General features: G+C 33.0%; 1 protein-coding gene across 1 annotated transcript in view; it reads left to right on the forward strand.

The window, feature by feature from the left end:
- LOC115214936 (voltage-dependent calcium channel subunit alpha-2/delta-2) overlaps nucleotides 1-22,379 on the forward strand; it is a 107,767-nt gene that overhangs the window by 506 nt on the left and 84,882 nt on the right. Inside the window, exons 2-5 of the mRNA XM_036501121.1 lie at nucleotides 1,869-1,950; nucleotides 15,441-15,560; nucleotides 16,625-16,684; nucleotides 17,612-17,747. Coding sequence (XP_036357014.1) covers nucleotides 1,869-1,950; nucleotides 15,441-15,560; nucleotides 16,625-16,684; nucleotides 17,612-17,747 — 398 coding nt within the window. The remainder of the gene's footprint in view (nucleotides 1-1,868; nucleotides 1,951-15,440; nucleotides 15,561-16,624; nucleotides 16,685-17,611; nucleotides 17,748-22,379) is intronic.

The raw sequence follows: 22,379 nt of genomic DNA on the forward strand, positions 1-22,379 counted from the left end.
CAAAGGAATGGTTGTAGTGAGTCTTTACTTATCAGTCTTTTCATGTATGTGTGCAGCAGCAGCAATACCATTCCAGGTATATTATCAGCAATCCAATGTAATCAGTAACCATGTAAGTTTTGCAGAGAGTCAGCAACTAATATCAGCTGAAGTAGTTTCTGGCTTTGAAGAGAAAGCATAAATAGATGTAGTTCTAGCAATTTAGTACTTACTATTTAGAGATTGTAAAGGTTATTATTTGTTGTAACTTTGTAGGTTTTATTGCTTATCTGTAAGTATGGACATGTAGTAACATTGAATAAAATGCTTAGCAGCATTTCTTCTGATTCATTACACTCTGAGTTCAAAATCTACCAAGGTTGACTTTACCTTTCATCCTTTCAGGGTTGATAAAATAAATATGTTCAGCACTAAGTTCAATGTTATTGACTATTCCCCTCTCCCAAATTTCAGGCTTTGTGCCTATAGTAGAAACAATTATTTACTCAGCATATTTAAACACTTTATCACACTATTTATCTTTCTCTACTTTTCTTCCCAGATTGTTAAAACCAGAATTTCTCATGGGGAAGCCTGTGAGGATTGAAAAGGACACAGACAAATTGCCATGTTTAATCAAATGAAAATAGTTTCCAACATCTTAAACTTTTCCAATTTAATTTTGTAATTAAAGGTGGGGAAAATAAATTATATGAATGCAAACTACTTAGTCTCATTAACGAAGTGAGGAGAGTGTGTCAAACTATTTCACTTTTGCATTTTTTGAGGGAGCCTAGTATTTTTCAGTTTGCGAACTGCTGGTTTAATGCCCATAATTTTAATTCTCATTATTTTAGTAATGGTGGGAATGATGTTGAGTCACTGTTACAGGGATTTTGATTGTGTTAGATGTTGGTTAGGTTATTTTGTGGTATTGGTTTCATAATGTTGGTGTTGGTTGTAACTTGAGGAATGATAAAGATTGTGAAAAAACTTATATTGAAAACACTTAAAAATACACAGATGGTGTTGTTGAACTGGGTGGTGGATTATGTCTACAATGCAAAAATATACACATACACATTAATATCTTCTGTATGTATAGGCATTTATATACACACACACAGTCTAGCATATGCACATATACACACATTCATATGCACACATGCATACAGTCAGGTATACATGCATTCATGCATACATACACTTACACACATGCACTCATGTATACACACATGCATATGCACACTCTTATACATATGCATATTCTTACACACAGATGCACACTCACACACTCATACATTCTTGTAAATACATATCACTCAATAGACACAAGACAGTGAGGGGATCTCCATGCAGTCACTTCACCTATTTGAAATAACAGCCAAATCTCCCTCAGATTGCACCCATCATCTTAAAGGAAAAAAGAATGGGTTTGTAGAATAATGCAGGCCTAAATACACTATTTCTAAAAATGTGGTATTACATGAAAACTTTAATAATAAAAACCTAACAATTATCTGTAATGTATATGTATAAAATTAATTATGACAACAAGAGAGACTTGTAATAGCTCCACCTTTCCACATAACTAACTTTTTTTGCTGTGTACTTTAGTTGTGTGTAAAATTTTGTTAAGCAATTAATTGAAAATTTTAAAAAGTGGAAAACAAAAATAAGCTTGTATCGGCTGAGAGAGAAATATTACATACATTACTACCAGTACATAATTGGAACTTGTTTCATGTGATTTGTTATGTTTGTTATGCCTATATGTTTTCCATGGTCATCAGACAAACTGAGACAAACATTTAAAAAAATTTCATATCTTTCCACATGTATTCTGCTGATGCAAAACATTAATCCCACTCTGTTTATTTTATTTCCAGAATTTCAAAATGGGGAAGTAATCTTGAAGATAGATTAAAATCAAACATGACAAATGTAACCGGGCACCATATACTACAACAGGTATGTTTTTTTTTTTTTTTTAGTATTACAGTTTTATAACACCTGAGTGATCCTTAACCCTTTAATTACAAAATTAAATTTCATTGTGATATCTATCAAGAAATAGAATCGGTATTTTCTGCAAGTCACATTGTCTCAATAAACTTGACATATCTCAACAGAAATTAGTTTCAAACATGACATTCTGTAACAAAAAAAAAAAAAAAAAATGATTGGTATATAAAACACTTAAGGGTAATGAAATTTTGAGTGGATATATCTGATTTTTGCAGTAAAGGGGTTAAGATTTTATCATGAAGATGCTGTTTCCTTGGACTGCACTATCAGCTTACATGAAATATTTCATTCTGTTGGAGTCCAAGGAAATTAGTTTGAGGTAAATAATCAGAAAGATCAATTCATAAACTTCACAAATTTGCATATATATTTAAATTTGTAACACTTACTGAAATATATTTAGTTATTTCCAAAGTAGTTCTATATTCCTGTATTCTTTTAAAATCTTTCACTTTCCAAATGTTGTGTTGGTTAAAGTTTTACTAGCATATGTTGGAAAAGTTATCAGATTTAAAAGTTGTATGTTGGGGAAATTATTTACTGTAAGCCACAAGGATCGAACCAGTTGGTTTGTTCTTACTAATGTGAAGGAACCTGTCATTCTTGAAATGAACTGACCCAAACAATGAATTAAATTATTCTATTATGAAAGAAAGAAAGAAAGACAGACCAGATTCACATTCATCACTTTCTATGGCTCATATTGCATGCAGTCTTGTGATGATGGCAGATGTCATCCACTTGGATTAACAAGCTTTGCTGAGCTTTGTTGTATGGATGTTATTTGCATAGTTTGTGTTATTGAATAAATGTCATAGTGTTGCAATTTTATGTTGCATGGTTGTGTGGTTAAGAAAACTACTTCTCAACTATGTGCCTTTGAGTTCAGTCTTACTGTACAGCACCTTGAGCAAGTACTTTCTACTATAGCCCCAAGCTGACTAAAGCCTTGTGAGTAGATTTGGTAAATAAAAACTAGAAGCCTGAGATATGTGTGTGTCTTTGTCTTGCCATCACTTTAATCATAAACAACCATCACTGCTATGCAAAATCATAAACAGCCATCACTGCCATGCAAATATATAAGCATGTGCAGTCATTGTGCTGTTCAAGCTTGAAGGAATATTACTTCATATAGAAGCAGTTGAGGGGTTGGTAACAGAGAGAGCATCTGGCTATAGAAAATCTGCCTCAAAGGATTTCATCTGATTTGTGCAAGCATGGAAAAGTGGACATTAAAACAATGATAATAATGATAGTTGTCAGATCAAGTATCTTTCAATTGCACAACAGTTACCTAAAAGTTATTCAGAGACTCTGCACTTAATGTAACTAAAATCCGAGTACTCTATGTAAGTTAACCAACTTAGAATGGATCTTCAGCTAAGATCTAGTGGCATTTTGCCAGCTCCAGTTCCTCAATGACAACTTGAGAATGAAAACATTGGTTTAAGACCTTTTAAAATTACCTTACACTTCAACCTGATTACAATTTGAACAAGAAATTTGCTGAAACTTTCTGGCTGAACTTCATGATGCCATACAGGGATTACTTCTTTCCAGTCCTTCAACATCTGAAACCAAACCATTATCCATAGAGGATGTCTCACAAGTGGTTAGTTTGTGTGAAGGATGTGTAGAATGTAAGCCAAAATTTTCACCAACTAAATAAAACACATCTCATAAAGGTTACTAAATATCAACTTCAAATGGTCTCTTCATAGTATTGACAACAATCGATATTTTCTTAATATTATGGATTAATATTCTAGGTTTCCTTTTATAAATATAACTGCATCAACAATCATTGTCTCTCTCAGCTGCTTTCTATTTTTGGTATGCCTATTTTATGAAACAGGAAGTGCATGAATTTTTCTGTAACAAAAGTTTTCATGTAGTAGAACTGCTAATTATAACTTGTGGGGTAACCGATAAGCTGAGAGATTTAGTGGAGTAACTTGAAAAACAAATCTTTAAAGTCAAGTGGATTGCCTATTCAGTTTTGACAAACCGTTCTCTCTGATGTTCTCTACTTAATCCAGTTGTGCACTGCAACTAATGCTGTGATTTCATGAGAGACTTCTGAAGTATTCTTGTAGCTCATCTATGAGATTCAGTATTTGGTGGTTGTATAATTGTGAACCAGTTCTACTAAAATGTTACTGTCACATGAACAAAGCAGACCTTTTAGTTGGAGCTCTTACCAACAAACCCTTGCTATGCTTGTGTTTGCTAGCTACTTTAATAAGAAAGAAACTACTGTGTCTGTTAGACATTTAGCAACAACACAAATTGCCACCAAGAATAAAACTCAGATACTATCCTAAAATGCTAATGGAAATGATGTATTGACCTCAGAAATAATGGTTCTAGCATATTCTTAATTATTTGTAGGATTTATGTGTTGAGAACCTTAAGGAAGGAAGAATGTAAAAAATGATATATTACAAGCTATATATTTGAGACAAGTGGATTTCTTGTTACTAATGTAGAGGAATTTGTAATTATTCTAAAAAGGAACTAACCTCAACATTGAACTAAAGTAATCTATTATTTAAAAAAGCAGAGAGAGGTCCAATTCACCTTTAGTATTTTCTAGTGTTACATGCAGTATCATACTTGTTTGTTACTTAGAGTTTTGTGTTGGATAGTTTTTTGATGAGATATCCTTCAGTTGTCCAACTGTGTATAAGTATAATCAGTCCAAATTACAAATCCTATTGTTGTTATATTATGAAATAAGATATCAGATTCCTTTAAATATTAGGAAAAAATATTTCCCTCAAATCTCTAAAATGTATGATCTTGCAGAATGAATCACTGATGGAACTGCTATGTGGTCATTCCTGGAACCAGCTCTCCATCAGATCATATTCTACTGTCTTGGAAAATGATACATTGGGTAATGTTATCCTCAAAAAAGAGATGAGATAGTCAATGCCTTGAAATGCTTTTGATCATAGCTTTGCTCTCACAGGTTGACCTTGGACTAAACAAAACCATCTACATCTTGTAGAATAAATATCTACCATCATATATGAAGTAAAGGATTCTCTTATGAGCCTGATGCAAATTATACACATACAATCTGACAACAGAACAGTGTTTGGAAATACTATTACATCTTGCAAACCAAATACAGATAGGACAGAGGAAGCAAAGAGTAATATATTTAGCATCCTAAGCTTTTAAAGATGAACATCAATATTTCTGATTGGAAGAAAAACAATGTAATTTGAAATGGTGGAACATGTATAAATTGAAAATTATATATGATACAAGAAACCTAATAGATCTTAAGAAAATTAAGCATTGTATGAATAAAGTTCTCATTGAGGACCTACTAAGTAAGTAATGAAATATGTTTATATACTAAATAAGCTTGTATACCATTATATATTCAACTTATTAACTGTGGTAACTTTGGAACCTAATCATTTACCAGACCATAGAGAAAGTCAAAAAACAGAAATTCATTCCAAATGGAAGTCTCTTGGTGAACATATTTTTACCATCTCAGTCTACATGTATGTACTGATGTTTTATCAAAGTTACAAGAAAGCTTAGAATAAGAAATAATGCAACTAAGGCTTTCAAACAGAATTTTTGTTTGTGTAATTCATTTTTCCATGCTAGTATGGATTAAATGAATATGTTATCAAGGTATTGTTTTACAGCCAGACACCTTTTCTATCTCTAACCCTTACCAATTTTTCAAGTAAGAGATCTTTTATTTTACATATCTTTGAAGGCACAAAGCCAATGAATGCTTTATTGCCTGGAGAAAGAGACAAAAACTTTGCTGCATTTATTGTGTGATATTATGCAAATGTAAACACAGACAAACATGTATGTATGTGAACATGCATACATACACACATGAGTTTCTTTGAGTTTCTGCCTACCAAATCCACTCACTGGGCTTTGGTTAGCCTGGGACACTCAAAAGATGAAAACACTCCAAGTGAAGAACAATGGTGCTGAACCTGAAACCACACAGTTGGGAAAAGAACTTCTTAATTGTACAACCATGCTTGCTCCTAATGTAAAGTCTAAAACAAATTCAAAACAAGTTGGATCATAGGAATTGTAGGATCATGGAGTGGTGGATTTAAGAGGTACAACTTTTATTATTTAATAAAAATGGTATACTTGGTAAAAGTGTCAAATCTTGTTATTACCAATGAGGTTTGTTAGCTTCATCATATATGAAAGTAATGTTGGCATGGAAAAATATGGTATCATATGTGAGTATTCATAGTATTTAGAGGCAATCACCTCTAAATATTATCAGTATATTTATCATCATCTTCATATGTCTATTTTCCATGCTGGCTCTGGCTGGATTATTTATTACAGGTCAAGCTACATTTGATCAGAGTTACTGCTCTGCTAGACATGGTTGAGAGACCACATCTCTCTCACTCTCTCACTCTCTCACTCTCTCATTAGTATGTTTTCTATGGTTGGATGCCCTTCCTAACATTAACCAGTTTAGAGAGTATACTAGTGAATTTGTCTTGTCAAGGACAAGACAAACTGATGAACCCCCTGTATCCTACATCTCTGCTGAATGCATTTATGTTTTTATTTATCATCATCATTCAATATCCATTTCTTATGTTGGCATTGGTTGGTCAGCTTGGCAGGAACTAGCAAGGCCAGGAGCCGCACCAGGTTCTGTAGTCTGTTTTGGCTTGGTTTCTACAGATGGATGCCCTTCCTAATCAATTCAGTTATGGTATACATGTCTTCTTGAGTATAGCAATATGTCACATATTTTGGTCCTTTTCTTAAGACTCAGTGAGATACCATGCTAATCAAAACTTGTGTATTTTGTTTTTACTTTGATCAAAATTTTACTTTCTAAGATTATATTATAGAAAGGAATAGAATTTTATATATAAATTTTCAAATATTTTATGATTATAGTCGATTAATTTATATTCCTATATGAAGTAATAAGAGATCTCCTTTTGTGAAGAAAAGCTGTATTTTCATCTGTAATTTTTAGTTTTGATTATTTGTGAGAGATAGTTCTGCTGCTCTAACCATTAAAATGAAAAGTAGCTTCATTAGTTTATTAAATATTTAACAATATATGGCCAATTGTTAATAACAATGTCAGCAAATGCCAGCCTTTTCTATTATCTTTACTAATTATTGATTAATTCTAATTTTGTGTCACTTGATGATATTTTATAATGCAATTAACACTTGTAAGAAGAATGTTCAAATGTCTTGAGACATAATTCCATTGCAATTCTATATGGGTTATCATCTTTCTAAATCCTCTTCAACCCAAATTGATCATAAATAGATATTTATTAACTGATAATGATTGCTGAGTAATTTAGTCTCTCAACAATTCTAGTTTTCTATGTCACCTAGTGTTCATCATTGTATATTTACTTCACAATTCTTCCATCACTACTTTACATGTAGTGATGTTTGGTTCACTGATAAGCTTATGCATAAATGTCCAGTGTTGTTTACCATACTTGCTGAAATAATTGAAATATTATTAGTCAATGATTAATATTTTGTTCATCACCTCAGAACTACTATATCTATATCTCTACAAACCATAAGGATTCTAAAAGCAATACTTTTCATCAAGCTTCACATTCATATACAAGGTAAATCTCCTCCAAAACTATCCCTTTCCATTGTACTCATTTCACCACCTCATACATGCCAAATGCAAACACATCTTCTATTGCTTCAAATGATCAAGGCCACATGCCCTGACCCTTCCATTACTGTCAAACAAGGCACTCTAAAGCTACACCTCAACAAACTTTTTAAAGTTTCCTTTGGATTTATCCCAATCTTTGGAAATGCTACAGTATGTCTTATTAATTAGAAAAGCAACCTCTTTGATCCTGCCAATTATTGTTCTCATTGCCAACAACTCAAAAGTGAAGATGCTCATTAACACACATGCTCCCTAACTATTGGGAGTTACATGCATTGTTCAAAACGAAATCCGAATGAAACTGTTTTGAACTATATATGTATGTGTGAACATGTGTGTGTGTGTACGAAGACATGTGTATATATGGATATATATGTGTATGCATGTATATGTATGCATGTGTGTGTGTATGTACACCTATTTGCATGCAAACTTATGTATATATATATATATATATATATATATATATATATATATATATATATATATATATATAAGTTAGGATATTATAACAAACTTCTTACAACTTTTTTTTACATCTTACCTCCTCCATTTATGACAAATATGATTGGATTTATAGAACTTCATTCCATAAATTAATCATACACTTAATATATATATGTGTGTATATATATCAACAATTGAGGGTAAAATTAATTAGTTATTAATCAATTTCACCAAGTAGTGTTCAGTATGTAAAAGGACCATTTAAGGCGAATTCAAAATATTATATTATATAATTAGGGCTTAGTAAAGTAAATTACTTTGCCACATACTGAACTTTGGCTGCTATTTCTAGAAAGTTCAGTATGTGGCAAAGTAATTTACTTTACTAAGCCCTAATTATATAATATAATATTTGTGTGTATATATATATATTTATAAATATATTCATTATCATCATCATCATCATTTAATGTCCGTTTTCTATGCTGGCATGAGCTGAATGGTTTGACAAGGCTCCTTGTCTGTTTGGGCGTGGTTTCCACGGCTGGATGCCCACGTGTTTTTTATGCAGCACCAGCACAGGTACATTTATGTGGCACCAGTATGGGTGTTTTTTACATGGCACCAGTACCTACAAGTCCACAAGATTAGGAATATTCATCTGGAGAGAGATTCAGGGGACAAGCCTGTATGCAAGGACAAACATACTTTTACTTAGCTTGGCATGTCTTTCCATACCAAACAGCCAGAAATTGTCTCTGGTTCTAGAATGCATGCTTCATGTTTTAAATCAGTTTTTCTCAACTATGTTTTATCTATGGACCCTTTTGATTACTATTTTCTCTCATGGACCCCCAACAGCTAGTCAGTGTTTAAAAGCTTGTTTTATAGATATTTCTTTTAAAATTCCTAATTTGTTTTCCACTCATTCACTTGTGTAGGCTGAACTATATAAAACATTAGAGAAAGAAACCAGGCTGTTTTTTGCAATAAATATATCTAAAGCAAAATTCTTCATGCACCTTGAAAATACTACTATGGATCTTTAGTTTACTATTTTGCTTGCATGGAGCCTCAGAAATCTTATATGGACCTCCAGGGATTACATGGCCCCAGTTGAAAACCATTGTCTTAAAATGGTCTGAATTAAAACCTTCCACCAAAATGCTTTTCCAAACACCAGCTTAATAATAGCAAAGTTATTTCAACAAATTCTTTATTATTTTAAAAATCAATTGAACCATATGATGTGCATTTCAGCTAAAGTGTGGCAACAAATCAAAATCTTCCATCATAATGCCATATCAATTGAAGTTCCAAATTTTGCCACAAGGACAGCCATTTTGGGGGGAGGGGAGTAGTCGATTACACTGACCCCAGTGTTTTACTGGTACTGAATTTATCAATCCAAAAGGACGAAAGGCAGAGCTGACTTTGGAGGAATTTGAACTCAGAATGTAGCGATGGGTGAAATACTGCTAAGCATTTTGCCTGACAGGCTAGCAATTCTGCCAGCTCACCACCTTAAATACCAGTATAATAATGGCAAAGTTATTTTACAAAATTCTTCAGTTTTTGAAATTAATTAAAACAAAGGTTGAAAATTTCAACAGAAAAATGATGACCAAAAGGTTATTAATATAGTTATTTTACAAAATCTTTCCTTATTTTAAAATTTAATTGAAACATAGACAGTGCATTACAAGAGAAATATAGTAATGTATCACTATGACATTGCCTTCTTGACATTTGAACTGTCTTCATTAAATTTACTCAACACAAAAAAAAAAAAAACCTGTTTTCCCCAGCTAATTCAAGCTAGTCAAGGTACATAGACTATCTTCATAGTCTGTGTCTCATCAGCTGATCAACATCACAAATGACCTTTAAGGAGGATTGCTTTGTCATCACGTTTCCTATCTGAAAGTTTTGATTTTCTTCTGGAGTTTTGTTTCGATGAGAATGTTTTTCCCTCTTTCTCAAAGGTTGTCATTACTTTTGAGACAGTACTTTTTGATACAACAAACATCTTGGCAGTTTATGTTATGCTAGCACTTGCCATAAGAGCACCAACAATTTGACCTCTTTGAAAGTCTGCCATTTTAAAGATCTGTCATTTTAATGAATTTTACCTTTTTCTGATGATATCTGAAAAGAAACAGCAGCAAGATGCAATGAAAATTTTAGAAAAATAAAAAAAGTGAAATTTTATAAGGTACTAAAAAAGAATGACTCTCCCCAGACACAACAGAATATTAAACAACACTAATAATAAATCAAAAAGTATAAAAATAAACAAGCTTTTGATGGTTTTATAGATATTTCAAAATTATGATGCTATGATACTAGGTGTTTCCCTCTTTTTTGTCCAACACCTGTATATATACATATATACATGGATATAACACATGTGGGTGTATGTGTGTATCTGTATCTACCCTTTTATTGAAGCTGGAAAGACTTCATAAACTGTCACTCAGTTTTTTGTAACCAGTCATCTTATTCCTTATGGATATGCTATGTTTTAAAACAACAATATGATGGAAGTGTATGTGGTTGACTGTGAGTACATGCTACTGACAATGCCCAAAGGAGACAAAAATGATTCTAGCATTCTCACCAGCCACTGCTAGGATGATTTTTCTCTGCCTCCAATATATACTGTATTTTTAAACACATGTTCTTATGATATATTATCTCTGGATGAATATTACAGTAAATTTACTTTTCAAGATGTATTTATATTAAGTATGATGCACAAATGGCTATTTTTTTTCTTTTACCAAAATGTTGAATATAATGAATTTTTATCGAGCTGGGTAGATGTTCACATCAAAAATTAGGAATAACTTTGTTTACAAGTTCAAAATTCCGAAGACCATCAAAATCAAAAAGATTTAACAACTAAAGGAGCTTTACAAATAACCATTTTAAAAGAAATAACCTCAATTAGATACATAACCCTTACTTTTCATGATTAAAGCATTGCTGAAATATGAAATTTAATTGAATTTAACGTGTAAGAGTTAATTAAACACAAAAATTATACTGTAAATATTTAAAAAATTATTCCCTGACAATTTATTTAAATGTTATACAGAATAAGAGTTAAATAAAAAATACAAATCTAAAATTTACTAACTTTTGTTTTTATTATTGCTTCTACAAGAACCTCCTTCAAAATAATTCTTAAATCAGATTTGAGTGTTTTCACTTCAGAAAGTAGTTAATTTAATATCTGTGAAATTAGAAATTTGAATGTATTATAATTACCATTTCCTTTTAGTAGAGTCAGCGTTTTTACTAATTCTGACTCCTACAATTCAATAATTGCTTCTGACACCAAACAGTTCATTAATTGCTTCTGACTCAATTATTCCAATTCTATAACTTGCCACTAGATGTAGCACACATTCTACACAAGATACTTTCAATATAGTCATACAAAAGGCGGCAAACTGGCAGAAACGTTAGCAAACCGGGCGAAATGCGTAGCCGTATTTCGTCTGCCGTTACGTTCTGAGTTCAAATTCCGCCGAGGTCGACTTTGCCTTTCATCCTTTCGGGGTCGATTAAATAAGTACCAGTTACGCACTGATTAATCAACTTAATCCGTTTGTCTGTCCTTGTTTGTCCCCGCTGTGTTTAGCCCCTTGTGGGTAGTGAAGAAATAAATATAGTCATACAACTCATATAAAGCATGTACTATGTAGTCTCCATTTAATACTATAAAGAGTTTTCACAATAAAAAAACAGTAACATTAAACTAACATAAAAAAAAAATAAAACAAGTGTCCTAACTTCTGCAAGATACAATATTGCAGATAGCTGATGAATGTAGGGATGTACATGAAAAACCTCTGCTTGAAATATAGACAACACAATAAGAAAAAATGGTATAGAAGAAAATGCAGAGAAAATACTAGTTTGTCATTGGTTTGTCATTGGCATTCAAAACTCTTTTTGTATGTGTGTATTTAAAATTATGTAAATAATCTATCTATGTGGCTGTGTGCTAAGAAGTTTGCTTCCCAACCACATAGTTCTGGGTTCAGTCCCACTGTGTAGCACTTCAGGCAAGCGCCTTGTAGTGTAGCCTTGGTCCAACCAAGGCCTTGCAAATGGATCTGATAGTCAGAAAATGAAAGAAGCCTATAGTATATATATATATATATATGTAGAAGATTGAAAAGGAACACATAAGTTGATATATATGGAGAAAAAAAATCAAGATAGAAACTGCTAAAATAATTTTATAAACATTTCAGTACTGGTTTCAGTCATTGAGACCTTTTCAACTGTAAGTATGGAAAACAATTAAATTTTGGAAAAATTAAACAAAAAGTTTTTTAAAAGAATATTTGCATAGTGTTCAGATACAAGTGGCATTTTCCTTGTTTCTGCCTAAACAAGGAAAATGCCACTTGTATTTGAACACTATGCAAATATTCTTTTAAAAAATGTTTTGTTTAATTTTTCCAAAATTTAATTGTTTTCCATACTTACAGTTGAAAAAGTCTCAATGACTGAAACCAGTACTGAAATGTTTATAAAATTATTTTAGCATTTTCTATCTTGACTTTTTTCCATATATATATATATATGTGTGTGTATGTGTCTTTGTGTTGCCTCTTCTCCAGCCACAACCACTAGACAATTGGTGTTGGTTTCTTTACTTCTCTATAACGTAGCAGTTCAGCAAAAAGAGACCAATGGAATACGTGCCAGACTTAAAACAAACAAAAAAAATAATAAGTACAGGCATTGATTTGTTTGACTAAACCTTTCAGGGCAGCGCCCAGCATAGCTGCAGTCTAAAGACTGAAACAAGTAAAAGATAAAGGATATGTAGCTTAACAAATATGAAAATATTTGTTGAAACGAAGGACAGTAACTGGAAATTAATACAGATATCATAGAATTTGAGTTTCTGAAGCTCTTTTTCTTTTTCTCTCTATATTTCTTTATGTTTTGAAGTTCTTAATTGTCAGCTTCCATTTTTCTTTTACCTTCATATATCAAATTCTCTGCATTACCCATCAAATGTGGGTCTTCATTATACGTGTCTTCCTCCACATGTCTTAATCAAGGGAATCCACAATTAGGATGCTTACCTGTACCCCAAATTTTCTCAATGATCTTGCTATTATTTCTTAGACTGTTTGCATGGTCATCATCCTTTTGGACTGCTTCTTAAGGCTATCTTGGCCTACTGATTATTCATCACTGTATACCACATGCTCACACCAGTGGAGGCACATCTTATTCTTATAGGATGAGTGTCACTTTTGACTGTCTGCACATAATTGTTTATGACAATTATGTCATGTTAGCTCCAGTGTTCAATGAAGTATCAAATTTCTATGATATACAATGATATACAAAAAGATCATTTTCCAATGAATTAATATTTTCTGATCATAAAAGATAAGACATTAAGATGCATTTAGAGATCTCTGAGAGTATCCTCATTGAATTCTATGTTGGAACACAAGTAGTTGAATTATAGATTTTGGTCATTAACACTGCTGTCCATCTGAGGGTTACTTTCATATACTTGGTCTTCAAAATTTTTAGGCATATCCTATTATCATCCAACTGTATCCTGTCATACAGGAGCTTTCACAAGAAAGATACCTGAATATCGGCAGCAGCCATATCCATACATATTATGAACAGTCAGTGAGGATCCCTACTGAATCCCTACTCATATGGAAAAGTGCAATTCACACGTGTCTTGATGCAGAAATTTGACCTATCTCACATAAACTTCCAAGATGTTATGAAACTTGAGTGTATGCCAAATGAGTATATGGGGAACCCAATTAATCACCTCCAGTCAAGCGGACAAACTTGTTCTCCATCTTGAGGATAGATTAGTTTCTTCATGGAATAACATAACTAGATTGGGTACTAATTGCTGCATGTACTGACATCATCCTTACTATTACAGATCAGCAGGGAGAAATTAGTCATTCTAGTTCATTGTATTATATCACCTATGTTAACCTTGATGAATAGTCACAAAAATTTTTTCTCCGTGATGTCCAAGCAGTTTTCATACCTTGGCAGGGTTACCATCTGGGCTGTAAATTTTCCATTTTTATCTGTCTGATTGTTCATTAACTTCTGATCCATTGTTTAATGGGCTAGACTAAATATTGGGAACAGTAGATGGAGACTCATCATATATCATTGAGAAATGTTAACTCCAATGGTTTAGAATGATGGATGAGTCCAGTGGTTGGTTCTCTTCATAGTGATGATCTGGCCTATGATTTGAGTTGATCAGTGGCATGCTGAGATCAGAGTAATACTGAGATGTTGTTGTGATTACTGCACATTTTACTTCTGGTTTAAATTATTTATAACCTAAATAATCACAGCACAGTTGTATCCAGGTTTTTTTGCCTGATCTTGTTTTTTGATAGAGGAATTGTCTCATTATAACATATATTTCTTTGTTGATGAATTGCTATCCAAGCTTCACCTTCTCTAGCATCTTCACAGCATTGCTTCAAATCTGATCAGCAATGTTGTTCCACATAGACTATGGGTTGACTTTGACTGGACATAGAGAGAAACTAACTATCAACCTTATTGCTCTCATCTTCCACCATTTGATCTTTTGCAAACATGTCCTTCACAGTCTTGGTTGCAACTGAAAACACATTTTGAAACTAAGGATGAGCAAATGATACTGTAGAACAATGAAATCTGATGGGATTACTTTCTAAGCAAATCATCCCAAATACCATGATTTTCATATTTAGAAATTGCATTCATTGTGCAGGGTGAAGTTTCATATAGTTGTTTATATATGATTTAATTTGGAAGGAAGACAGCTACCCATGACTTATTTACAGGGCCTCTATGACTGATAAAGAAAAAAAGGTGAAAACAAAACCCCAATAAACCACAATCTTGGTTTATTATCAGATCAAAGGAGATTTCATCTGCATGCTTTGTAAAAATGTGGAATCTGCTAAAGGTATCAAAGTCCAGGAGGTGATGTAAAATCATCTGACAGATTAAAGCTTTTGAACTGTTTCTGACTGCCTAATTTCACTCAAGTCTTCAATCAACTAAGGAAGACAGTTGCTAAACTGGTATAATAACAGGATAAATTTTATTCCAATATCTTTTTTTTTTTATATTTAAATCAGACCTTTTGAGCTAAGAATCATTTGTATATGAATTGAAAATTGTTTTTAAAGTTAATGTAATTACAATTTTTAACAAGATAACTGAATTTTATTGATTTTTATAATTTGAATATTCTTTTCAGCACTACAACAAATACAATCCACAGGCAACACATTTTGATCCATTGAAAACAGAAGATATTGTAAAGGAAATTTCAAATAGTCTAACAGAAATGTTGGAAAAAAGCAAGGAGGCTCTAAAAGTAAGTTTGTGCATTATAAAATTTAGAAACATTTTATTAACAATGCCTAATCCTTTGAGAAGTTTTATGACATATCACTGAATGGTTATGGCAATATATGTGCGTGTGTGTGTGTGTGTTTGTGTATGTGTGTATATGTGTGTGTGTATATATGTGTGTGTGTGTATATGTATGTATATATGTGTATATATATGTGTGTGTATATATGTATGTATATATGTGTATATATATATGTGCATATATGTATGTGTATATATATGTGTGTATATATGTATGTGTATATATATATATATGTGTGTATATATGTATTTGTATGTGTATATATATATGTGTATATATATGTGTAATTTTCTGTGCAAATGAGCTGGCATGTAGAGACGATAGAACAAACTATGAAACTATCTAGAAAAATACTTCAATACTCTTGACAAGAGTGGAAATGCTATCGTAAATTAGTATGAGCATACTGAAAGGGATACAATATTTTTGAAAAGTGGCTTAGTTAAAACAAGTTGATCTTGTTAATCTGATTCTCTATATTAAGTCAAATGAACTACTATCTCAGATAAAGGAATAAGAAGCCATAGTATGGAGCTTTTCAATATTGGATATATTCAGCAGCAAGTAATGGTTGAAGAAAAGAAATGAAAACAAAACAAATCTCTTAACAATATTGAAAGTTTGAATAACTTTAAACTGTAAATAACTCATTGCTATTTAAAATGGTTTTAAGTAACTCATATTTACTTAAACTAATTACTTAAGATAACTCATAAATAACTCATAGTGCATATAGAGCTATATAAATAAATATTGGTTTGAAAATCTCTTTTGGGTAGAAAAACTTGAAGGCTACCAATGGGACCCAAACACACATCTCTTGTACATATGACAATTTTTACATGCTATTATTTATAATTTTATATGTGCTTTCAGATCCCATTTCAAAAAGAATTATTTCATGTTCTCCTGAAAGTTTATTAATTCCTATGACATCAACAATATATATTATATTTTTGTTTAAGTGTTTCATATTTTTCTGCTGATTTGTTTTTTTATTTTAGAATTCTGTAAATATTGCTGAAGCTGTTGCTGCAGATTATGCATGGAAACCTGATTTAAAGGTAATTTAATATAGTATGACTCCCTTGTTTAATAACCAAGGTTTTAAATCCAAATGATCATTTAACATTTTTCTGTTTTTAATCTGTCAAGGCACAGAAAGAGGGTATTTTACATATTTTCTTACTCTTTTTCATGCAATTATTACTTGAAAATCTTAAACAGATCAGTACAATATCAACTAATATTGCCTGAACAGATCTTGCATGGCAGTGTGATAAGAAGCTTGGGCAAGTGACTTCTATAGCTTTAGGCTGACCAAAGCCTTGTGAGTGGATTTGGTAGATGGAAACTGAAAGAAGCTCGTCATAAATATATGTATATATTTATGTGTGTGTGTGTCTCTGTGTCTGTATTTGACCCCAACATATGACCAATGTTGGTGTGTTTATGTCCCTGTAATTTAGTGGTTTGGCAAAAGAGACCAACAGAATAAGTCCTGAGGTTGATTTTTCTTTTACTAAAAAATCCTTTAAGGTGGTGCTCCTGCATGTCCACAGTCAAATGACTGAAACAAGTAAAAGAATAAAAGAATAATACAAATTAACCAGTTACAGATTGTCTTCTATTCTTAAATTATACAACAAGGATCACTGGTATAATTCAATTCTGTTCACCTGAAGTTTCAACTTAACCGCAGTTGCATACAATATAATTTTAAATAGCATCTATCATAATGTATTTCATCACATTCAAAAGGTTTGTGGTATTAATATTCAATACTTACCAAAAACAAAAACAAAAAATTCTTTGAAGACTACCTGCACATTTATATCTACAAGCCTGCTAGTAAGGAATTTTGCTTCCATGAAGCAACTAGAGTATAGTTTTATACATTCTGGTAAAGACTAAAATATCTATGTATTTTACTTACTTCAATTATCATATAATGTATTTTAATATTTTTCATTTCCATCAACATTTTTCAGATTGGAAATATAACTTACTTTGATTCAACATCCTTAGCAGATGATGATCTCCTTTTAGAGTACCATCCACGCTTTCAACAACCTGTGAATCTGTCAGCTTCTAGTGTCCATATTCCCGTAGAAATTTATAAAGGGGGTAAGTCTTTCAATATTTTATTTTTGAAAATTCATTGTTCCTTGCATGATAGAATTTTGTCTCTATAACTTAATCAATAATTTGTGATCATTTTGTTTTGTGTATCAAATGTATGTTGTTGATGCAGTGGTTATAATTATTTCAACTATATATCATAACAATTATTATGACTGCTGAAAGGAATATTTTCATTTCAAAATTTTTCTTAAAATCTAGTTTGAGATAAAAAGTTTTTGATTTTTTTTTTTGTCTGGGAAGCCATTACCTAAATCAAGAAGTGAATTTCATTAACAGAACATTAAAATTTAGTTGTATAATTTATTTATTATACATTTGAGAAATATAATTCAAGAAATACTACCAATCTTACTGATTTGTAACCAACCTGTCTTGAAACTGAACTGTTTTTACACATAGTCATATAGCCTGAGAATATGTATAGGGAAAATTTGTAACATTCACACTTTAGGAAGATTAATGACATTAGTGAAGTGACTATAATTTGTAATTACTCTGAATTCAAGGACTTGACTCAGTGACAGTTTACCATTATTTTATGTGCATAAATACACACACACACACTCATTCACACTTGCATGCACATATCCATGCACATTCAGATACAATACTTATTCACAATCTATTATTGGAGGTATCAGAACACATTTTAACATGCTCACAGAGCAACCAATCCTTTAAGTATCTTGTGATACACCAAAACTTCTCTGTAGTCTTTATGTGGCTCAAATGAATTTGTTTTTATATTCATTTTGAAAAAGGTAACTTTTTGTTGTAAATTGTTCAGGAGAAAAGGGGCAGTGTCCATGATGTTTTCAGACCCTGAAAGATGAGTATTATTGATACAGCTCATGATTAGCTTGAATATCTATAAGTTATTGTCTGTAAGAAAAATGTTAGCAGAAAGATGTTTTTGCAACAGAGTGAATTCTATTAAAGTTATCCAAAGATCTGGTAGTGATATTAAACTTGGTGGTGTGTTAGACTTACTGCCATAAAATTAGGACTTCCAAAACTCAGAATGTTTGTGTAGAAAAAGGAAATAAAAGGAAGTTAGCAAAGCATTCTGAAAAGATAAGAAGTGTAGTAAGTTTATTCTTTGATTTTTTTTCTAAAAGGTTATTGGAAGGATGTTTTTTTTTAACATCATGTAACTTGTAACTTTCATGCAGTGAAGAAAGAAAAAGCAAAAAAGAATTAAGGATAAGAAGTCAAGGAAAGTCCCTGGGAATCACTGGGAAGCCCATCAAGTATCAGTGCTGAGATGATTAAAATATCCAGCCTAGTCACCCATTGAGTTAATCAGGTTATTCAGGAAGGCGCCATCCCCAATAACTGGTGTAGTAGTATTATAGCTAGCTGCTACATGGGTAAAGGTGATGCTTTAGACAGAAACAGCTAGACCAAATCATGACAGTTACTGAGAGGGTTGTAGCTCAATTGATTAGGAATAGAATTAAACTAGATGAGATGCAGTTTTGTTTTGTGCTTGAGAAGAGTAACACAGATGCCATCTTCCTAGTGAGACAGCTGCAGGAAAAGCATTTGGCCAAAAATAAGCCATTGTACATAGCTTTTGACTACCTGGAGAAAGCTTTCGACAGAGTCCCCTGTTTCATTATCTGGTGGTCTCTAAGGAAGTTAGGAGTAGAGGAGTGGCTTGTTGGAGCTGTACAAACCATGTACTGTGGTGCTGTCAGTAAGGTGAGAGTCAGCCATGAATACAGTGATGAATAGTGTACAGGAAGGGATCCACCAAGGCTCAGTTCTTGGCCCACTCTTATTCATTATAGTCCTCCAGACCATAACAGAGGAATTCAAAACTGGATGCCCTTGGGAACTACTTTATGTTGATGACCTCACTCTTCTTGCAGAATCTATAGCAGAATTGGAGAAGAAATTCCAGTTATGGAAGCAAAACCTGGAATTAAAGGGCCTTAAAGTTAACCTAGTAAAGACCAAAGTTGTTGTTTGCAAGATAGAAGACAAGACTCTTTCCATCAGGTAGTATGTAGGAAAGGAGTTGAAAGAAATTCCATTCGCAGCACCCAGTGTAAGCTATGGATATATAAGAGGTGTAGTGAAATCATTGGTAGATTAACAAATGAAGTTGTTTTCATATGTGGCAGTTGTGCAGGAACAATAAGCACTAAAAGCGCATGGCTCTTAGATTATCTCAATACCCAGGAAGCTCTCCTGAAGTTGTAGATAGTTTCTGTGTCCAAATTAACAATGGTGGAGGATGCTCTGAAGGTATTGTTTCTAGAATAAGAATAGGTTGGAAGAATTTTAGAGAGCTATTACCTCTGTTGGCAGCAAAAGGACTCTTAGATAGACTGCATGATGCTTGTGTGCAAATGGCTATGCTCCATGGTAGTGAGACATGGTCTCTGAATGTAGAAGACATGCATAGAATGGAGAGAAATGAAGGCAGTATGCTCCATTGGACATGCATGTATGACAAAGAGCAAATGTATTGAGAGAAAAGTTGGGCATAAGAGGAATCAAATGTAGCATGCAAGAGAGAAGACTACATTGGTTTGGACATGTGATGCATATGAATGAGGACAAGAAGTGCCAATCACTGAAAGTAGAAGGTACCTGTGGAAGAGGGAGATCCAGTAAAACATGAGATGAAGTGGTAAGGATTGATCTCAGGATGCTGGGCCTCTTGGAGGAAATGACAATGGATCAGGATGTCTGGTGATAAGAGGTTCTCGAGAAGACCTGTCCACGTCAGTGGAACTGAATTTTAGAAGTACTGTATGTTCCACCTACATGTAACCAGAGAACTTTTCACACACCCTACCCCAACAAACCAAACTACATCTCTTCTCTTCCTTACATCTCTTTCAGGCACTATACTTATCTCTCACTCCTCAATCATGTCCTCACAGCCCTGCTCATTGTATCATTGCTATCCAGTAGTCCCACTTCCACCCCTCTATATACCCAGGTTTTCACCACTCACTGCATTCCCCTCCCCTACTCTCTTCTCATGCTTCTTTGGAAATGCCCTGCCACTTATCTTGTGCACTTGCCACCATCTATTTCTCTATTCTCTTACTCAACCATCCCATTTATTTTCTGATCCCTGTCCTTTGTGGGAATGCCTGGCATTTTGCCACCACCTCTCTTCTGCTCTCTCTTGTATTCCTGCTGTTTCCCTCTCTCTCCGTGGCTGGGTAACCATGTTGCTCCCCTACAGCGAGATACCTGTTTCTGTTAGTCTGTCTGTCTGTTTGTCTGTCTCTCTCTCTCTCTCTCTCTCTCTCTCTCACTATAATCTTTCACCATCTGACACAAAATTACCTCTTCCAATGTTCCGTCCCCTCTCAAATGATCTTTGTCTTGCAAGTTAATTGGTGACCCTGCTAGTAATGGTGCCACTTAAAAAGCATCCAGACCTCACTGTAAAGTGGTTGGCATTTGGAAGGGCATCCAGCTGTAAAAACCATGCCAAAACTGACCTCACCTGTGTTTGTGTCATGTAAAAAGCACTCAGTTCACTCTGCTGGGTGGTTGGTGCTAGGAAGGGCATCCAACCATAAAAGCCCTGCCAAAACACACACAGAAGTCTGGTGCAGGCTCCTGCCTGGCCAGTTCCAGTCAAACCATCCAACCCATGCTGGCATGGAAGGCGGACATTAAACGATAAAGATGATGAAGTATTATTTTTCTTTTTCATTATTTTGAATATAAATTACAATGTTTGTACATTACTCAGAAATACACTATGATATAGAATTTTTATGCACAGGGTTGCTGTATTGTCTTTGCTATTAGTTATGAGTCATAATTTGAATGATCCATATGAAAAAACAGAGTCAATATATTTCTGTTCATCATTATATTTCATAATGTGAAGCCTTTATACTCTTAAATACTTCATATAAAAAAAGGCTAATGAATAATTATCCCATTTGTACATGAATTTAATCTTTCAATGTATTGGATGTATTTATATATTTTCCATATATTCATTTTATGGAATAGTTATAAACAAAAACACACAAAAAAACTAATATTTAGCTATAAAATTCAATTAATGTGTGATCATCATCATCATTGTTTAATGTCCGCTTTCCATGCTAGCATGAGTTGGATGATTTGACTGAGGACTGGTGAACAAGATGGCTGCACCAGGCTCCAATCTTGATCTGGCAGAGTTTCTACAGCTGGATGCCCTTCCTAACACCAACCACTCCGAGAGTGTAGTGGGTGCTTTTATGTGCCACCAGCAGAAACTAAATTTATTTAAGAAGTTTCAGAATATACTTAGTTAACGATATTGTGGCATGTCGTTAGGCATTAATTTTGCCTTAACATTTAATTGTTTAACTAGTTATTTCTTAAAATTTCCGAGGTTGTATAGACTGCAAGACTGATTTCAGTCTCAATGACTGAATTTAGAAGCAATGTCTAAGAGAGTAAACTGGGTTAAGTAGTAACATACATTGTATTATTTTACTAATAAATAGTATTATTATTGTATTATTTTACTAATGTATAGTCTGGGGGATTTTCTGAATCTACTAATTGTGGATTGGTGGAAGCTGGTAGTAGTCTTTGTGCATAGAGAAATGGAGGTTGGTAAAAGATTTGAAGAGATAA

The sequence above is a fragment of the Octopus sinensis genome, linkage group LG1 (assembly GCF_006345805.1).
Source record: "Octopus sinensis linkage group LG1, ASM634580v1, whole genome shotgun sequence".
NCBI classification, from domain to species: Eukaryota; Metazoa; Mollusca; class Cephalopoda; order Octopoda; family Octopodidae; genus Octopus; species Octopus sinensis.